This window comes from Quercus lobata, chromosome 2 (assembly GCF_001633185.2).
Source record: "Quercus lobata isolate SW786 chromosome 2, ValleyOak3.0 Primary Assembly, whole genome shotgun sequence".
NCBI classification, from domain to species: domain Eukaryota; kingdom Viridiplantae; phylum Streptophyta; class Magnoliopsida; order Fagales; family Fagaceae; genus Quercus; species Quercus lobata.
Genome location: NC_044905.1, coordinates 97,367,814 through 97,390,240, shown reverse-complemented (window position 1 = coordinate 97,390,240; position 22,427 = coordinate 97,367,814). Strand labels below are relative to the sequence as shown.

The 22,427-nt window shown below is 32.0% G+C and overlaps 1 protein-coding gene across 1 annotated transcript; it reads right to left on the bottom strand.

The window, feature by feature from the left end:
* Positions 1-11,895: 11,895 nt before the first annotated feature.
* LOC115977400 (calmodulin-binding protein 60 B) lies at positions 11,896-20,879 on the bottom strand. The gene is made up of 9 exons (XM_031099230.1): positions 20,711-20,879; positions 20,240-20,392; positions 19,553-19,628; positions 17,611-17,669; positions 16,059-16,552; positions 15,815-15,975; positions 15,535-15,738; positions 13,667-13,898; positions 11,896-12,963 (listed from the first exon to the last, which is right to left on the bottom strand). The coding sequence occupies exons 2-9, from the start codon at positions 20,353-20,355 to the stop codon at positions 12,380-12,382; spliced, it is 1,926 nt and encodes a 641-aa protein (XP_030955090.1). The 5' UTR covers positions 20,356-20,392; positions 20,711-20,879; the 3' UTR covers positions 11,896-12,379.
* Between the last annotated feature and the right edge of the window lie 1,548 nt (positions 20,880-22,427).

Sequence of the window (22,427 nt, the reverse complement as noted above, 5' to 3'; positions counted from 1 at the left end):
AAATTTTAATTCTCTAATTTAATGAAATTAATTAGGTTAGAGAGAAAATCTCTTTGGAACCATATAAAATATTTAAATGAAATAAGATTTTTCGATTTTAGATTTATAGATAAATATTTTATTATAATTTTTTTAATTGAACCTTTTACTAAACCATGTTTTAGATTATTTTATGGATTGTATTTATATATTCAATCTTAGGCATTTTCATTTATATCTGTGTGTATATTGTGGTTTTTTATTTTTTAACTTAAACTAAAAGAGTACTTCACTTCCAAAAAAAAAGTAAAAGAATAATTTATTTTTATTATCTATTTTATTATTTAATTTCAATGAAACTAAGAAATATTTTCTTATTTTCAGTTTACACGCAATTCTTGATTAAGGCCTATGCATCGTATGGAAATTTTTGTACTTTCTTTTAATGAAAAAAAAAGATATAATTTTTTTTTGTTCTTATCTTCTTCTCCTATAGTTTCTAAGTTGATAAATTAGATTACAATCCAAATTCTTAATCTAATCCTTTTATTATTAAGAGCAAATAAAATCCTATCTCCAAAATAAATGGATTGCAACGCCATCATTTTGTTTAGTTGATTTTTTTTTTTTTTTTTTTTGAAGCCAACCCCATCATTAATATATAATTAACTTCACAAAAAAATAATTTATGAATTGTATTCATCTCATTTTGGGTATTATTATTATTATTATTATTTTAGTCTCACACAATACACATTCATTATATAACTTAAAAGAAAAATATTCATTTATTTTTATTTTCTATTTGATTATTTAATTTTAAGTAAATTAATTAAAAAATTATCTACATACGAATTAGAAGTTAGAACTGGAAATGCTCTTGAAAAGAAGGTAAATATTTGTATGAGAAAATTTTGTCATTATTGATCCTTCAAAGTATTTGCAAGTGCAAATACAACTAGAAGGATGATATAACGATGATATAACAAAAATTCAGTAAGTAATAAACAACTGTGGTGGATTTGGTGGTATCTTTTAGAATGTATCTCATTATATATAATGATTTAATTATGTAAATAACTCTATTTATTTACTATTTTTCATGTTTAAATATTATTGAAAAAAATTCTAATTGATTTAAGTGGAATAACAATGTTTCAGATACAAGCTTGAATTGCAAGTTGGTAAGACAATAAAAATTGCAAATTTGTGTAGTGTTTGACAAAAAAATAAAATAGAGGAGTTAAATCAAGATCAAATACCCGCAACTCTCCAATATGAAAGAAGAGGTAAGAATGGTAGAAATTTTATTTGTCAAATTAAATGAAATTGATTGTGTTAGATTGAAAATTGATGCTTTCTCTCTTTTGAGACCATATAAAATATTTAAATGAAATAAGCTGTTTGAAAACACTTTTATTATTATTCTTTTCATTTTGTTTTTTTTTCTTTAGTGCTATTATTGGTTTTTTTTTTCTTCATGTGATTTTAATTAATGAATTCAAAACAGTTAAAAACATTGTCAATATTAGGTTTTAGAGACTTAGGTATTTATTTATTTAGAACTCTAATGTGTATTGTTGGCAAACCATGATCAAAACAATGTGTTTAGAAGTGTTTTAGTCTAGTTCAAAGTTGTATATTTTATGTAAAGTTGGAATCGAGCTAATGCAAAAAGTATTGTGCATCTCGGCCTAGCTCGATCGATCGAAGCTTAGGCTCGATCGATCGAATCTCGGGCAGAATGTTTTTTTTTGCAGATTTGCAACTCAGCCCTAGTTATTTAAAACGTTTTAGGGTTTTCTAATTTGTCCTAAGTATAAAAAGCAAACCCTAACCACGTTTTAGTGTTGCTCATATTGCTGTTTGTATAAATCTCTTGTGAGATCTAGAGGAGCTTTCCTTTACACAAACTTAAGGTTTTCAAGGAGGAGATATTATCTACACCTTGATGATCAACTCGGTTGCTGCCATTGAAGTTTAAAGAAAACACAAGCGGGTGTGCTTGTATCTGGTGGTGAATCCAAGAAAGAAGGAGTTTGTGAATTCGGAGTTTGCACGTGGTCATGTCAATAAGTTCTACTGGTTGGTAGCAATAAGAAGTCGAGCGTGGGGGCTTGTAAGTCTTATTGCATGAACTTCGATTCTTTCAAGATAGTAAATTTAAGTTTACCTTGAGGATAGTTAGGTCAAATCCTCCCCAAGTTTTTACCGATTTGGTTTCCTAGGTGATCATATCTTATGTTTTTTATCTTTCCGCTGCTTTGCATGATATGATCTTTGTGATTGTGATAACCTAGATTTGTTACATTGGACTAAGTAACAACTTGGCTAATTACCTAGGTTAAATTAATTGTGTTTTAAGGGGTCTAAAAACTATCAGTCAAGTTTCTAAAGGCTCCTTCTTTGTTTTTGTATTTTGTTTTTATTAAATTGATTAGGTTTTGTGTATTGGTTGCCTTTTGTTTAAACTATTTTTCTTAGCTTTGATCGAATTTATATGCTTAGGGTTAGGGTCTTAGAATTAATGATTAAATATGGTTAGAATTAATAGATTAATTTTAACAATTTTCTTATTTGATTTTTATGTTACATCAAATTATATAGATGTTCTACACGTGTGTTCTTGAATTATCAACTTTAATTTTAATTTATAATATTATCAAGATTATTAATTTTAGATTCATCAACTGTTTAGTACTTTTTTTAAAATAATTATCAATTTAAAATTCAATTTGGAATTATCAATTTAATTTATTTTTAGGAAGAAATCTTACCCCTTATTTTAGTGAGATAATTATTTACACTTGATCATTTTTTCTTTTATCTTTATTGAATCTATTAAAATATATAATTATTTATACATTTATTTTATAAGTTTTTTCATAAAACTGTGCAACGCACAAGCCTATAACTAGATTTTATAATATATATATATATATATATATATATATATATATATAATAAAAGTTTGGCTTAAATGTCGTAGTTGTGCCAAGTGGTAGCACCAAATTGCAAAAAAAAATTAAAATTTTTAGATTTTAAGAAAATATATATATATAAGTTTTCTTCAACTATAATTTCTAAGTAAATAAAAATTTTAGTTTGATTAAACTAAAAATGAACAATATACTACTAGGACTCTAATTCATGTCTAAAAAAAACTGCTGATTAATATTAGATTAATCAGGAATTCATCCTTATCTCTAATTCAAAAAATCAGGATTCTAATTCATTTTTATCTCTTAAAAAAAAAAAAAATACTGCTTCATGTAAAAATTTTTTTTTTTTGTATTAATTTTAACATAAAAAAAAAAAAAAAAAAAAAAACCCTAATATCAATCTAGCTAATAAATATAAATTCTTTTTGTTGTGATCTTCTTCTCCTATAATTTCTAAATTGATTAAAAACTTTAATTTGATTATGTGGGGACCAATTAATTAGGAAGTATTGTTAAAGCAGTATTAATTGGGCCTATGGCCCAATCCGAGGATGTTAGACCATCCGAGGAGGCCCAAATAAAGTCATAAGGGGAATGAAATGGAGGAAGGAGTAGAGACAATGTGAGATAGGGCCCAATAACCGTCCGAGGATAAAAACCTTCTCGGCAACATGTGTCTGAGGTGAATCTGAGTGCATTATCATCGCAAACTTACTTCGGGGTTACATCATAACTAAGGGTAGGACATTGGACTAGGGATAAGAATAAAAAGGTAGACAAATATCTTCAAAGGCTACTACCTCCGCATTAATTACCTCTCAACTAACTCTCTGACCGCATTAATATGGAAGTGATGCCCGAACAGTGATCAAGCAGCCTTACAGCTACTGGATGATGGTTCTAGGAAGTGTTGGATGGGACAGGAAGGAATCCCCCGAATCTAACCTACACGTGTGTGGTAAGGATGACACCAAGACTGCAGTATATAACGTAGAAAAATGCACTGAGAGGAGGAGGCTGGTACAATTTTATTTAGAAGAAGACCATATGAAACAAACTACTTAAGCTATGGCGAAGATAGATTTCAGAGGATACTTGTGTTAAACTGTCTTGGAACGTTAAATCTAATCACTTTTCTTCTAGGATAGATCTAGTTCTCATGCCCACGCTCTACAAGTTAATTGTTTGGGCCGTTAGCGTTTGAGTCCAATCCGGTTTTGGAGCCAATACAATTTCAGTCCTTACAGATTACAATCCAAGTTCTTCATCCAATCCCTTCCTTCACTTTTTTATTCTTTGGATAAACACTAATATTTAATATAGAATTATGATTAACATTAATGTAGAGTTCTAACTAATTGATACACATGAGGCCCAGGCCTACGTTAATTGATATAGATGACACCTTTTTATCTAAAAAATTTCAGATTAGGTGCCTGAAATGTTTTTAAAAAAAACAAAAATTGTAAATAAATCTTCTTCTTTAGATAACTTTAAAATTCTAAACTGATTAGAACTAAATAAAAATAAATAAATAAATTTTTTTTTTTAAATCTATCCTATTTCCTTATTAAGATCATTCACGTTTACTTACTTCTTCTTCTTTTTTCTTTTTTTATTATTTTTTATTATTACTTACGTTCAAGTCATTGTTGTCAACATTTTTTTTTCATTCAATCTATATGACATTTTTATTTTGTGGATAAAACACATATCCTAAATTAACTCTTCTTCTCATATAATTCCTAGAGTAATTAGAAATCTAACTTCCTTACAACTGAAAATTCTCTCTCTCTCTCTCTCTCTCTCTCTCTCTCTCTCTCTATATATATATATATATATATTCTATTTTTCCGTGTATTCTTATATATTCTTAGGCATAACAACTTCTTCTTCTTTTCTCTCCCCCATTATTATTAATAATTCTCATTCTTTTATAATTTTTATGTTGTTTAGAAATCTAACTCTCCTTTGTTTTTGTTTTTTTTTTTTTTTAATTTATTACTTAGGCAATTTGATGTCTGTGAAATCCATAGTAGAAGTTTTTATCAAACCTAGCATCCAAAGTATTACAGGTATGTATTTCTCTTCTTTGTTTTTGTGTTTTTTTCTAGCAATGGTGGACAGGTACGTATTTCATGCAAGCATACATGAATTTAAATTGCCTTTCAATATTTTGAATGCTTTATTATTTGCTAGATGTGATTAGGCACAAAAGTATATGCTTTATTATTTTTTTGGATCATTTAAACACGCCACTATTAAGTTAATAGGATTTTTTATATAACTTTTTTAAACAAAATAAAATTTATTTTTTCAAATTGGATTTATTCATGTTGTTCCCTTTTTCTTTTCTTTTTTTATATTTATATTTTGAATATTATCACTTAATACTTATTTATGTAAAGTATGCATAGAATTATGTATTGGTTTGCAACATTAATTAATATTTTTTGCTAATTATTAGTATAATTTTTTATTCCCAACAAATTTTCATTAATCATTTTTTTTTTTGGGTTTTTAATTGCAAATATTTGGAACTTTATTTCCTGAATTTTCATAATCTTTAAAAAGTCATCATTCTTCCAATATCAATTTTTTTTGTGCATTGATTTTTTTACTCTTAAGCCATCACTATAAAATAGGGTTTTTTTCCTTTGCAATTATCGAACTTATTTGACTAAACTTATTTGAATAAAATAGTAAAATCAAAGTTGAAATGATAGCTATTTTCTAAAATTTTATTTTAAAGCGGTCATAAACTCATATGCAACTTTAAAATCTATATGGTTCTATTTTTTTTTTATTCAATTTAATTTTCTTCTTGATTTTTTTTTTCAGGTTTGTCATAAAAGATTTCAAGCATATCCTAAGAAAGGTTTGTAATCATATGTAGATTCATTAAATGCAAAATTTATGTGCAAATAGTTTGATACATGTAACTAAAATAATATTATAACACAACTAATAAGAATTATTTATTTTGTTATAATAATTATTTTTACATATATTCTATAAATTTTATCATAAAACCGTGCAATGCACTGGCCTTTAACTAGTAATCATATAAAACAACAATACAATCACGAACGAACCACTAATTAAGAATTCACCCATGGCCATGGGCCAGCCTTCATATAATGACATGAGCTAAAATTTCTTAGAGTGGAACAAAGATTATGTTATCCATTGGGGCTGACTTGAAGTGGACCAAAATGAGTTGAAATTGACTAAACTAGACTAAAATACTATACTAATATGGCTCAACAAGAGTATAACAATAATTAATATTACACTTTAATTTTTAAATTTTATATATAGACGTGTCCGGTTAATGTATGCTCTTAAGAAACTTTGTATGAAAAATTGAAAAAGTTGTTGAAAAAATTTATCGCTTTTTAATTTTTTTCACAAAAAATCTCCTAAAATGGTTAATTAATGTATTTCCTAACTCTTAAGGGTATAAATTAGTAAAACTGTATAAATATGTGTGTGTGTGTGTGTGTGTGTGTGTGTGTGTTTAAGATATTGGATAAAGTTCAATGTACTCTGCCACTTGAACTATTGTTACAACATTTTTATTACAAATATTACTCCTGAACATGGATTTTATACACCAACCTTATAAAATTCGAACTCATTATAAATATGTGAAGACAAGTAAATATGCATGTCTCATGCAAATTATTTAGCTTTTCAAAGCATTAATGTTTTTTTTTTTTTTTTTTTGGGATGAAAAAGCATTTGTAAGGACTCAATTTGTAACGATCCCAAAATTGGTGTTGGGTTCGAACGTTAAAGGTCCAAACAATAAATTTGTAAAGAATGGGCTAAAAGGCTAGGCCTTGGTGAACGGACAGTCGTTAGTCATAGTGTTCATGATGATTGCACAGAGATGAACTGAGTTTGTCCAAGAAGACTTTCTCTCCGGCACGACCTAAGTGGCTCCGGTCATTGGACCTCGTCTGAGGAGCTTAATGTTCTTATTATTCTTTTTACACTAGGTTACAATGGTCCAAGAGACGATACATAATGCTCTTCCCCCCCCCCCTCTTCCCATGGATGAATTCTTACATTATATAGTCCCTCTCAGTTGATCCTGACCTTCCATTTGTTGATCAGGCAGGTAACTACTCGAGTGCTTGTCCCATCAACCGCCTTCCCCCACTTTCTGTTAGTTGCAATAACCGAAACCACACTGTTCAGGGGTCTTTTCCCATTAATGTGGCCAGGACGTTTGTTGGCGCATTCAATACAGAGGTAACAGCTTTTCCTTGATCCGCTCTCACACTGTACCCCCGTGCGAGTCCTACTATACTCGTCTTTTCTCCTGGGAGCGCTTTGAGGGCTGCCTTTGATGGCGTGTCGTTCTTCTCTTCTACGTTTTGGGATGCCGAGGACAGAATCGTCCTCGGCTGCATTTCTAGGCCATTTGGACTTTCGCTGCATGTCCTCAGTAACGTCTCTCCTCGGTGCGGGCCTTGGGCCCTAATGTAAAGTGAGCCGGGGTCACAAATTCTCTAGCCCCACATAATCCATACTTGAGGATTTATAATTTCAACTAATGTGTTTTAAATTACATGACTCATTAAATTATTTAAACAAGTCACATAACTATTAAATAAGTCATATAGCTAAATACAAATGGATACTCATCATTTGAGACACCAAGTAATGGGTTAGATAGAATTTCATCCAAGCTTATCTATAGTAGTAGATAAACTCTCCAAGAAGGAAAATATATATATTTTTTAAATTTCATCGATTATAGTAAATATGTGTCTCATGCAAAATAATTTGACTTTCCAAAGCATTAATGAATTAGTTTCACAATTATAGTAAATCTAAAGATCACTGATACTTCCAAAAGTCTAAATTATGACATAATAATTATAGAAAACTAAATGGGTAGACTACACTTTTTTTTACTTTTTCTTTCTTTTTTTCTTTTCTTTTTTACTTCATTCCTCATCATTCTTCATCAATTTATTATTTAAATACTTCATACAGTATATCAAACATCTCCAATATCATCAACCCTTTTAAATCGTGTTATCTGAACCACTTATTGGTACTTTTCTAAGATAATAAAGAACTGTTATTCTGTAAATGCATATGAACGAATAGCTATATAATTGAAACGCCAAATAATTTTTTCATCCAAAGAAACTCAATTACTGTAGATTATTAAGTAAAAGGCTATGACCTTCTCTTTCTGCCTTGCAGAATTTATTGCCATCTTGAAGTCCTATTAGTATTAATTAGCTCAACAACTTTAACACAAATATATACCAAAAAATGTCATTATGTCAATGGAGGATATAAGAACAGCCAAGCGAGCATTTCTTTGGCCTCTTGATTGTGTTAACAATTAAGTTAACCAAGTTCTTGATTTCTTGGAAAAAAAAAAAGTTCTTGACTTCTTTCCTTCCAAAGAAAGAGGGTAAGGGTGAATAAAAGTTTACTAGTTTTGTCATAGTCTATAATCTTTTATGGTATTCCATGTGATTTGAACCCACCTCATACTCCCCACTATTTAACTATAAAAAATTAGAAGAAATTTAAAAAATAAAAACGTCCTTAATCTTCCCATGAGTGAAATATAGATCAATATAGGCTGTGAAATATGCGCAGTTAACAGTAACCAGATTATTATGATAGATATACTATACCACAAAAAACAAAAAGAAAGCAAAAACAAGCGAAACGTATATACATTAATCTTGTTTAGAATTGCATGAAAAGGGTTTTGAGTAACACCTACAAACTCCATTATTATTCACCAAAATAAGATAAAAGAATGGAAAATATATCAAGAACGACCCATGATTATCAAAAAGAAAGAAAGAAATAGAAATAGCTAAATCTGTATTATGCCCTGTGTATCCTCCGACAAGAGATATATATAGAGAGAGACGTGTAGGCAATGTAAATACAGTTATATGATCATGTCAAGAATTACATGAAAAGGGTTTTGAGTAACATCTACAAACTCCATTTTTGTTCACCAAAATAAGATAAAAGAAAGGAAGATACATATCAAGAACGAAGAGCAAGAAAGAAAGAGAGAAAGAAAGACCCATCACTTTCATATGTCATGCCCTGATAGCTAGAACTTCATCAACAAGGTGACAAGGAAATTAACTGAATCGAACTTTTTGATCACCACTAGCTTCAACATGACCATCATATAGATATAGGCTAGCTTGGCTGAAATCTGGTTGCACGAGAGGTATTTTAAAATACCTCATAAATTATTTGGAGTGAAAAGGGAGCTCCTTGGGGGCTTAGGGTTTCCTTTTTCTTGTGGGAAATGGAACCCCCTAAACCCCAATTGTAATCTCTGCGTACCTTCTATATTTATAGGATTACTGTGTCCACAGGTGCAGTCATAGCTCTCCACACGATTCGGTATACAAAAGCCACGTAATCGCTAGATTACTAGCTAGATTCTTGGCTTTGAAAAACAAATTGCTAAAATTTAATGAAAAATGCCAAATTTAGACTATTTTTCAAAATGCTTTACAAACTATTAACGTGGTAAATAGATAGTAGTAAGTGAAAAGATAATTTTAGTGATAAATCAAAATGAGAATTAATAAAAATTTATCACAAAAACAATTTGTAAAAATATTGTAAAATAATAGTTTATAACTTTAACATTATTCTTAATCTCGACTTTTATTTCAAATGTCAAATTTTTCTTCAAAGTTTCATTTTTTTTAATTTAACCTCACTTTTAAAAATGAGTCAATTTGGTCCTCAAATATGTTAATTTAATTGATTTTTAAATTTCATTTAAAAAATTAAACGACTTAATTTGTTAATAAAGTTGAACAAAATGACTAAATTGACTCATTTTGACATATAACATATTGATGGATTAAATTGACAACAAGTAAACAACTAAACATTAATAATTAATTTGACAATTGAAGTAAAAATCAAATAAACTAAAGGTCTCTCAATAAAACAAAAGGCAGATCTTTTATTTTTTTTCGCTCAATGCTTACTGTTTACCACTTCAGTCAAATTGACCGGTCATTGTTCACCAATTTGCTAGATTTGTCAATTTACGCCTAATCAAATATAATATTAGAGTCCCATCAAGGCATCAATATATATATATATATATATATATATATATATATATAGAGGGAGAGAGGTCCCTACTTGCGTACAAAAATTGTGATGTGTAAAGAGAAATTAATTCATTTATATTTCCTTAGGTTTTTACAAATTAGTTACAGTACCTATCCCGTATTTATCAAAGACCTCACATAGACACGCAGGTAAACAAAATGATTATAAAGTGAATAGTAACTTATTTATTTTTAACGTAGTAGAAGAAATAAATAAAAATAAAAATACTAGTCTTGGAATTCTTCAATGAGTATGAAACGCTAATAACTAAGTAAGACAAAGGGATAATGGATTTTGTCATCTTTTTCAGTTTTAGAATGTATATTGTGGAATGTGGACGTAATCATCAGTATTTTTAAAAGCATACGACTCTCAAAAAAATGATGAACAGAGCCATTATATTTCACCCTTTCGGTGCCTCATTTTAAGGAAGGGGTGGTGATGACATATTCATCTTCTATCAGATAAGATGGATTTGTTGGAAGATCATCAAACACATTTCGCATTAAATCCTTGTTAATTTGTGAAAGAAATATACATACCCAATATATATATATATATAAATATATATATATCATATTGCTTCTGAAAAAGTATAGAAATGATCGTTTAAAGTCTTAAACATAATTAATAAAAAACTAACCTCATTACACGCGCTTCATGCGTACAATGAGGCTTTCTTTTTTAAGCAAAAAAAAGTATTTTTATTTTATATATATATATATATAATTTTTATTTTGAAAATCTAATTTATAAGTGAAGAAAACAATTTGAAAATTAACAGGAAAGTTGTCCTATTTTTTAGGCAATGTTTTAGTAGAAATTAAATTTGTATTTTTACCAGATTGTCCTTTAATTTTATCTCTATTTAAACTTAAGGATATAACGGCATTTTTGAACTAAAAAAATAAAAATCCCAAATAGAAAAAACCCCTTAAATAATAGTATAGATTACATCTTAAACCATATATCTTTTGAATTGTTTCAAATTAAACTCTAATAGTTCCAAAAAATATTTAACTTTTTCTTTATAATTAAACCTTAAAGTTTAAGACTAACTAATTAACTAAGGTTTATACTTTTATACTTTTATTTTTAATCGCATCATGCAATTTCAAACTTGTATCACTTCAAATCTCCAGTATTTGGATTTGATTTTCTGGTTTGAGTGAGAGATTAAATTGATAATAAGGTTTTAAAAGTTTAGAATTTAAATTGAAACTAGAGAAACTAAAGAATCTACTGAAATTTATAACAATCTTTTCTTTTCTTTTTTCTTTTTTTTTTGAGAAATTTATAACAATCTTAAAATTCAGGAATTAATATAAAAATTTTAAACTATAGTCTTTAATTTAATAAATAAACCGTAAAATACAACTGGCTGTGTCATATTCAAGCACCACCTTTTCCTTTGTCAAATTCAATTCCCAGCAAAGGATGAACGGAATTTCAGAAAGATTTCTCTAATTGGTGTCAGTGTAGTGTGTACATATTCGACTTCCATGAAAAACAAAGCACTGAAAAAGGAGGAGAAAGTGGGGTCTTCTACCTGTGTGGTCGTGCAATGGAAAATTTTGGGGAGCAATACGAGAAAAAATAAATAAATAAACGTAAGAACTAGAATCAAAGCACTGAACTTGACATGAACCCACCAAAGAAAAGAGTTACTTTCAACAACATCGCTCAATTTTAGAGTACTACAAAGGACAAACCATCAAATAGTAGTGCAGAAATATCATTCATGTCAATAAATAAGATTCTTAACCGTAACGATGAGTCGATGACATTGAACTTTTTTATCTTAAGTAGGTACAAGATAACAAAAAAAAAATTAGCTCAAAGAACTTATCAAAATATAGAAACAGCTAACAAGATATTAGAAGACATCATCCTTGTACACAAAATGATTGAAACAACAAATTAAAGTCATAAATATTAAAAATGTTCCCCCAATCAGTCAACAACATCAAAGGGGCCATCAATTGAAAAGCAAATTTACCCCCTTAGAACCCCAAAACGCAAATATATATCATTCAGAAAAACCAACAGTGGTGATAAGAGAAGCATCTTAATAGAAAGATGGGTAATCAACAGAAACAACTGTACAGGCAAACTGTACAAGAGGAGAAACCCCTGCTGTCTAAATACTCAAACAACATCAGTGATCCTCAAGACTTACGAAACCAATGATTTCAAGCAGTCCCAGAAGCGAACCTCAAGGAGTTGCTACCAACCATGAAGAGTTTGCATGATTTTCATAGTAAACTAGTGCAAAGGTTAGAGGAGAAAACCTAATTGCAATCTCTGGGCAACATCTATTCATCATCTAACTCAACAAGCTGAGCCCGCTTCTCAGCTGCTTTCTTCCTGATAAAGAAGCCCCACCTCATAGCCGCCTTTATCTTCAGCCAACCCACAACAGCTTTTCCAGATCGGCCACGGTCCTCGTCAAAGCTTGGCATTGGTGATTGCACGTATGGTGTGAACTGATACGCATCCTCCGGCACATTAATGGAGGCATGACCTCCCATACTGAAGAGTCGGAGCAAGTGCTGCATATCCTCATTCTCAAGCATCTCATGACTTCTGATGCGAATCTCTTCCTCAGAAAAGAAGTCTTCAACTCCCTTGTCCCGGTTTTGTGACCACTCATCAAAAGGATTAAGAGTAGCTGGTGTAAGTGTAGAGTTGATATTCTGAAGTCCTGATGTAGATGGTTGTGGGGGACCAAGGGCCAGCCCAACAGCACTGTTATTATTTCTTGTGCTTTGGGGCTGGTGAGAATTGGTGATCATATGGTCATGTGGTACAAAAGAAGTGCTATCAAATTGGCTACGAGAATTTGAATTTACAATCTGCGGCTGTGTTGAATACCTTGTTGCCAGGTTATCATTATACCCTGAAGCTCACAAAACAGTAACAGAATAAAAATGAAAATCATAACAGAGCAATTAATGTAGACCAAGCATCATCTTCAGCCAAAGACCATCTCTATTGGGTGGCAACATGTGAAACAATGCACACATTTGTGAGTATATATAGTAGGGTGTGTGTGTGTGTGTGTGTGTGTGTGAGAGAGAGAGAGAGAGAGAGAGAGAGAGATCAACAAAACAAAAAATTAGCATCACCTACGGACCCAACTACAACCTAACTTACAAATGGTACAAGAAAGTGCTAATTTGTTAGGTAGGCGCCAATTATTTGCTGCCATCTTACTTAATTATGTGTCTAACAGAGAGAAATGGAAGAAATGTGCCAAAACATTGAAAAGAGAAGTGCAAGACTTCTCCAAGAAATTTTCCGAAGTGTAAGAAACAGACTAACCACAAATTATAGGTTACTACTTACTACCAATTCAGCTTATCTGTATTCACAAGAGATATATTTCTTTTTTCTAAGTCAAATCCTATGAAGTGGGGATACAATCAAAACTGTGCTGATTGACTTTTGCATAACATTAATTCGGTATGGTAAAGCTAATTATCTCAACCCCACCTCCCATCCTTCACTGAACTCCCACCCAGCCAGAAAAAGAGGCAAAAACAAAGGCCACACACTTATTTCCAAATAACCTATGATTTAATGTAACCACCAACTCTTACCTCCAACAGGTAAGCCAGAATCCAGTGGAGGTTGCTCCAAAGGAACTGGCAAGCGTGGTAGTGGCAGTTGATGATTTAATGCATTAGAGTAATCAACTATCCCCATGTTTTGGTCATTCCGCAATGTACCGGACTTCTTATTCTCCTTGAAGCTCATAAGTGACTTGCCATCATATTCTACAACTTGGTCCCAATGGTCATAAGCTTTTTTCACCAATGTATCCAAATACACCTGCAATTACAAAAGCGACACCTTGATGATTAGTTTTACCAGAGAAAACTCAAACATCCTGCAATGTTCGAAACTCAATGGTATTCAAATGCCAATAATTTTAAAAATTACATATACCAACATGTTTATAAACATGGCCAGCAATATTAGAGTGCAATGTCTCATTAGATTAAATGACCTATACTTAAAACTAATACACAATTCTTTGTTTCTTTTTGATAAGTAGTTTATTGTATTCATAATGGACTAGTCAAAGAAAATTATGAATGGCCCAGTCAAGTTGGTTGGTGTTTTTTTTTTTTGGTTGGTAGTGGGGGGGAACTAAATGAAGGTGAGGGGATTCAAAACCCGGATCGAACCTAATAAATGGGGGCGATATGCCACTAGATTGGATGTCATGGGCGCTCTCTTATGCATATCTTTATTTGCAGTAAATATCACAATTACATCTCAGTATCTCATGCTGCTCATGTCAACTTACATGGCTTCTCAGCATATGATGTCATTGTCTGTCCTTTTTGTCTTTTGTAATTTTTTTTTTTTTTCTTTCTACTGATTTCTGCACAGCAAGTCTTAAACTAGAATGAGGGGTGTTCAGCATAAACGAAGAGATTTATTAAGGCATCAGCATAAAAGGCCAACAAATAACAGAACTGAGTTGATCCAACTCCTGCAACCCTCTTTAAAATGGTATAAAAAAAATATTTGGAGAGATTTACAAAAATTATGGGGTTTCTTAGTTGCCAAACAAAGTTGGCTGATGATCAATTATTTTCTTCATTTCCTTGTACAACTGGGGAACTAAATGAGAGATTAATTTGAGGGAACATACTTCAAACTTTCCTGAACAGGAAGACCATACAGTGAAGACCAAGGGGAAGAGGAAGATTATTTGCTGTTGGGGAAGTTTAATTGTTGAAGTAATAAGTTAATTGTTGACTATCATTCTAACACAACCTATGAAAGTAAAATAAACTCTCTTTTTTTATAAATATCTTTATTTTCTTTTTTTTTGATAAGTAATGTAAAAACTTATATTAACCAAAGCCACTCCAAGTACACTGGCAATGTACTATAGAGGCTAAAAAAATCAAAAGCCCAAAATAGAATTGAAGTAAAAGAACTTTGACACAACAAGCACCATATTGACAGAAAATGAGGCATGTAATCATGATAATCAGCCCAAAAAGGGAAAAATCAGTGATTAAAGATCTGTTTATGTTGACTTTATTCATTAGAAAACATAATCATTGAATCTGGCCAATAACACAAAGGAATTACAGCAGAGAAGGATTTGATTTCTTAGAGTAGATACCTCACATATAGGTTTTATGAGTACCAATGCCACAATGTTTTGAGAGCAGATTTGTAGAAGGTAAGCAAAACTTGACGATGAGCTCTAGCTCAAATGGCATCTCCATGCCTTCTAGGAATGGGGTTGAGGGTGAGGTAATGGATTAAGTGCTTGTATAATTAACCAATAGAAAGGAGGAAAAGGGGAGTGTGTGTGTGTGTGTGTGTGTGTGTGAGAGAGAGAGAGAGAGGCAGCTAAAGCTACTATGGCACCACTAGTATAAATGCAACCTATGGCAGGATTAATTACAGAAATAAAGCATGTAACACATATCATACCCACCTTCTGGCTGTCAGAAAGAGAATCGGCAGAAAAATATTGCTCCCCATTAATAAGGCCACTCAGTTCACAGATGTTGTTAAAAACAGCACCAGTATTTCTTGTATCATCATGATAGTAAACAAAAAACTTCCCACTCAGGACACAGGTCTTTGCATGCTCTAAGAGAGCTTCCCACATTTTATTTGACATTCCACTTCCAAGGATCTACAAAAACACATAAAATATCAGCGCACAGCTAGAAAGCATGCTATTTTAATTCGAGAAAAAAACCCAAACATACATTCCGAAGTTTTTGCTGATCTCGGACCACAAGCCGAAGAAACTCTTCAACCGAGAATATTCCTTCCCGGTTTAGCCTCTTGTGGAATGACCCATCCTTGCCAATTTTCTCTAATCTCCATACTTCATCATTTAACGCAGGGGGATAGTGTTTCTTGTACACTGTCCAGGGAAAATTGAGGAATCAACAACAATAAAAGAGAAACAGGAAAAGGAAGAATTGAAATGACAGTTTACGAGCATACATTCCCCTCTGTGATCTTTAACAGTAAAAGCTTCTGTCTTTGCTTCACGTATGTGTATGCCCTCACAAAATCCAGTGGCAACCTTCAAGCCAAGCCGGAACTTCCTGCTTCTTATCCAACTTGAGTTATCCGTAAACGTGAGCTCCCCCAACGTCCCTACCCCTTCCTTGAGTGTCACTTGTAGGTCTCCAGTCAACAAAGGCCTCTTACCTTCACGCTCTTTCACCACATGGCTTTCGAACTCTTCTTGAGTCCAGTCTTCATCATCCTCATTATTAAAATCACCTTCAAGCACAACAACGTCTAGTTTGACAGAGGCTTCAGGTCCATATGTCACAACAACGCCAGTGATTGCATCAATCAAAACAACATGGATTGCAGCACCCTGCTCGCCTTCTACTTTCCCTCCTGTGAAGAGAGGAAGAGACAATCTGGACTTAAAGTGCAGCTGCAAGTTTCGTCCATCTGGACCTTCAATTCGTTTGGGGGAAGACCTGAAACCAAAAGCATGAAGAATTTACCACAACCACAGATGTAAAACAAAAAGTTTATGCAAGCAGAATAATGAAAAAATAGGGGACCACTGAAGTTAGAAATCAAAAATAAAGACTGAATAGGAGGTTGATATTACCCAAAGACCAAACTATCCAATATTTTCCATGTAGATGGGATACTATTGGATCAGAGAAAATAGATCAGAAATAGAAGCTACCGATAAAGGCATAATTCTCTGAATATAATAGCGTAGCCATAGAAGCTATTAATAAACTAAACCAACAAACTTGGATAGAGCCATAGCATCAAATAAGGAAGATAAAGAAACAAACGTTTTTTTTGGGATAAATCATTTATAGTGAACAAAAGAAAACCATCCAACAATTTTCCTGGCATTTTATTTCAACCCTACAACTTCTCAAAGGCAAGGCAATGTTATTCGTGGTCCTTGAGTTCAGATGTTACAAGGATCAACTTAAGTGAGCTTTTGAACACCCACATCAGCTTGTATTTTAAAGTCCAAGGACCATTCTGTGGCCCAATATTGAAATGGTATACTTATTATTGATGGCACATCACACATGTATGCACTCAGAATTACACAAATGTGCAAAGAAATATCATCCAAACTTGATAACAGTGACTTTTATATACATGAGATTGTTCATGCACGTTGCAACCAATTTTATGATTTTTTTTTATAACAACTTTGTTCCTCAGTACATCAGTCAATAATCTAAAGCTGGTATGTTTCTTACCTAAACTATAATATAATTCAAAAAAATCATCTTTCTTTGCCCTATCTTTTTTTCAGTTGTAGAAAAATATTCAACAAGTTAACTATTCTAACGATTCCACCCCCCCTGCTGTGCAATTCAACTGTTTCACATTTAAAGCTTAATTATGTTTCAAGAAAATATGTAAAATTGACCATAGACAATTATAAAACTAAAACATACCCAAGTAAGATTCGGGGGGAGGGGGGGGGGGAGAGGGGGGAAGGCAATCACAAGAAATTAAATCAACTTCCAAAAGAATCATCAAGAATATTTAAAACCTTCCATTGAGTCTAGCAGGGCCTAACTTTGCCAAAGCACGTTCCACTTCTTCACTGACCTGTTAAGTATCAATTGCACTGAATTAGTGAGAAGGAACATACACCATATACAAATCACAACCAATGTAATTATAATCTTTTATGCAGGGAAAAACTGTTTGTTCATAAGAAAATCACTATCCTTCATGTTTTAGGAGAGATGGTGGATAGTGGTACAAGGCATTGGAATCATCAGGTTATGAGACAAGTTCAAGATTGGAGCTGGAGTCAATGAAGTTTTTATTTTTATTATTATTATTATTATACTCTAGTCTCCCTTCTATCCTGGGTGAGGATCTGTTATCTTGGAGCTTAACTAAGAGTGGAAAGTTTAATGTTAAATTGTATTATGAAGACTTAAGGGGTTCAAGGTGAGTTTCCTTTCCTTAGCTAAGCATTTGGGTAGCCAAGGTGCCTCTTAAGGTTTCTCCTTTCACTTGGACAGCAGCTCCAGATAAGATATTGACTGTGATAATTTACGAAGGTGACACTCACTGATTTTGGATTGGTGCTGTCTGTGTAAGAATAGTAGAAAGATGGTCAAGTACCTCTTGCTTAATTGTCTGTGGGTAGAGATTTGCGGTCCCTTGTGTTTCTTTTTTTGGAGTATCTTGGTTGGATCATGCCAAAGACAGTAACTCAAATGTTGGCATGTTGGTAAGGAAGGTTTCATAAGCACACGAGCAAAAAAGTTTGGTAGGCTTCTCCTCTATGTATTTTATGGACTATATGGCAAGAAAGGAATAACAGGACCTTTGATGTTGCAGAAAATCATATAATGTTATTGAACTTTTATTGTTACAATCTTTGTATGAATGGATGAATGCCTTAGGCAATCTCGCTATTGAATCTTTCTTAGAACGTTCATATTGTAATTTTTTTTTATATAATTAATGAAAGTTCATTAATAAAAAAATAAAAGAATACCCAGGGACACAAGATGTGTACTTTAGTAGCAGTACTTCAATCTCTCAAATTACAAGACTCCAAAAAAAATATAATAAATTAGAACAGGGAAGAGAATTAAGAGCAGTTCTCCAATCTAGCAAAGAATGAAGAAGGAGAGATTTAATCTCGAGTATAGACCGTTCACTTCCCCTCATATTGTAATTATTTAAGATAGTTAGTAGTTGATACACACCCTGTACAATCCAACTAGCTCTTTTTTAATAAATTATTCTTATTCATTAAAAAAATGCAAATTACACAAATATCTGACTAACAAATTATACATAAAGAAGAGGAAGGGAACTTTAAGTGATGAATTTCAGCACAACTATTTTACCTAAATTTTTGAAGTTAGACCGATTCACTGGATAACATGATTTAATGGGTCAAAATATGTAAACAAACCAAAGGAAGAAAATTTTCATTCAGTTGATAAGCAAAACTCCATTGAAAGACTACAGAGAGGAGATTAATCCAAAACACACAACCAATAACCTAAAGGCTAAAGTCTCAAGTCAGCCTATCCAAACAACACCAAATGAGAAGGAGAATAAGTAAAAGCATTAGACAGCCAACAATACAACCACTTCAAACATTAGGCATAATGAAGTAGCCAACTTGACTATTTCCCTCCTGTGCTCCACACATATGGACTAGAATCTACACTTGATCTACCATTTTCCTTCCATGCTCTACGGATACTTGGGTTATTCTTAGAGATCAAAATAGTGTCAGGACATTTTACACTAAAAGAAAGATGGCAACCACAAAGGATCAGACTCAAAAGGAAATAAAAGAAGGATAGATAAGCACGTTGACCTATGATTGGTGTTTAAAGCAGATATTCTGTACTAGGTAAATCAAAGTGATGAAGCATTAATTAATAGCCAGCCCAAACTCGTCAGAAGAAAAACTAGTTTGTATGAAAACTGAGAGTAGAAGCCTTAAGTCTTACAACTCTACGAAGAATAGGTTCCAAAGACGAGCAGAGCTTTTGCAAACTGTCCACCTTCAGGGCCTCAACAATTACACTGCATGACATATATGATTTTAAATCAAACAGAATACATATACTAAGCAACATTAAATAAAGAGAATAGAATAAGAAAAAAGTTACATTAGCACTAGCGCACAAATACTAGTATCATGTGATAGACCTTAGAAATTAAGATTTTTGCTACACATATTATTAAGATAGCATCACTCATGGCTAGCCAGGTTTAGAAAGGAAAAATTCCCTACCCTTTAAACAACAACTAAATAAAATTACTGACTTGTGGCAGTAGCGCATTTGGTGATGACATAGGCCACTTTTAGAGGAAATTTCAATCTTGCTACCAACAAGGCAACCCATTTTTTATTGGTAAGTTTCTCAAAACAGGTTTTAAAGGTAGTTATCAGTTATCAACATTCCACTTATAAAGACAAGCTCACACCAAGTTCTAGTGCTACTGAAGTAACAGCTAGTGACTGTTCTCTCATAACCAAGTAGTCAACTTACCTACTAAACTCTTCAATTGGAGACCCCATGTGCGTACTAGTTCAACTAGACCCATATTAATTTTTGTACAATTTACATTTTCCAGAAAAAATTAACAAACAAGATAAAAAGCAATTCACACTTAAGAACTCAAGAATTTACCTAGCAAGAGCAGGCCGCTTCCGCTCTGGCTGCTCGTCGTCTCCTCCACCTTCACCACCATCTAAACTCCTCTTCCCTCTCATGGAATTAGTCCTCTCCATTAACCTAGTCTGCATTGATACCCACTCTTCTAAAACCCCTAGCCTCCTAGATCTGCAATACACCAAAAAGCACAACAAATTTCACTTCCAAAAAACAAATTTCCACATGTAAAAACCCCCAAATTTACAGCCAGACTCACCAAAAAAAAAACCCGAACCAACACTCCACTCACACACACACACACACACAAAACACAAAAACACAAAAAGAACACACCAGTTCCCCAACACAGATCTACAATACCCTTAGAATTCAGCTCAGATTCCACAAATTCCCCCAAATTTGAACTTCCAAAACCCTAATCTCAACCAAATACAAAAAAAACCAAACTTGAACTAGAGACCAATAACAAATAACAGGAACACTTACTGAGATATTCCTTTAAAAGTTTTCCCTTATGGTAAAATTTTCAGAGGGCGAGAAAGTGCGGGAAAATCAGCGAGAAAATTTGGCGTGTTTGGCAAAATAGCAAGAAAATCGAAAGCAATGTATGACAGACAGGTAGATAGATAGGATTGAAGATTAGGATTGGTCTTAAAAGACTTCTTTTATATTTACAGTCTACTCTGGCGACTATCTAAGCTCAACTGTGCCACAATCTCCTGCTTCTCACACCACAGTACTCCGATTTCTACGCCAACCGATTCCACACATCAGTTCGACTCTTTGTTGACTTTCTAATTCTGGTAGTGGTGGACTGGTGGGTGGGTGAGTAGTACTAGTGAACGATTTCTCGAGAACAATTTTGCATTGACGTAGCTTGGATATTTTTTTCATTGGGTTTGGGTTACCTACTTTTTAAAAAGAATTTCTTTTTATTTTAATGAGAGACTCTCACATTATCTACTAACTAAATAAAAGATTTTGTTAATGTGTGTTCAAAGGGTTTGGGCACACAATAATTAACCATTTAAAAAAAAAATTTCCTCAAGAATTGAAAAAATATTGATAGCTTTTTCAATTCTCGAGAAAATGTTTCCAAAAATAGATGGCTTAATATGTGTCCTTATAATTGAACCCCTAAATAAAATATTGAGATTAAAACTCACTACTACTAGCCATTGTATATTTAAAACAAAGTGACATGTCCAATTAAAAAAGTATTGAAAGTAAGCTAAACTCTTTTTTATCATACTCACTTTTCTTCCTGGTTTGGAATAAGGTACTTGTTTTCTCTAAAATACAAATTGTTTACATTGATAGCTCTTAAATATTAAAAATAAAGGGTTAAAAATGGAAATTCAAAAAGCTTTAAAACCTTTTTTTCAATCTATCAAAAGAGATCAATGTAAATAATTTGTATTTTACGAAAAATATTTTTGTAGCATTTCAAGATGTTTGTTTTATTGTAAAATGTTGGTCAAATTTAGGGGTGGCAAAATTGGATACGACTCGTGAATCTAATACTACACTGTACGAAATTAGCAAGTTATGGGTTGAGACTTAATGAGTTAGTGTCATATTCGAGTTAACATAACTATCCCATTTAATAAACGAGTTAAGTTAGTGTCCAATCTATGGAACCTGTTTGACTTGTTTGACCTATTTAATTAAATAACATTTTACCAATATACCTTTCAAACTTAGGTATATAAATTTATTAGTTGTTGTGATTTATTTTCTTTGACATATTATAATTGATTATTTGTGATATTGAGATATGTTTTAGTTTTGAATGATTATTTATGATAAAATTACTCATTAGTTTTGAATTTTATATATATATATATATATATATATTTTAGATTTTTTTCGTTTTTTTATAAAATCTAATAAATATATCAACACAATTGACCCGATAAATGGGTTGAGTTAGGGTTGAAAAATTTTGACCCGTTTAATAAATATGTCGAATTAGTATTGACCCATATAGTTAAATACTTATAAGTCGACACAATACAAATGCAACACGTGAACACAAATTGCCACTCCTAGTCAAACTAAGAACATTTTGGATTAACCATAAAATTCTTTGTAAAATTTTGTAAAATGTTATACCAACAAAAGCTTTGGTGAAAAAAAAAAACACTCAGAAACACTCCCCCCACCTTAATATGTTGTTGTGGCGTTGCTAGCCTGACAGTTT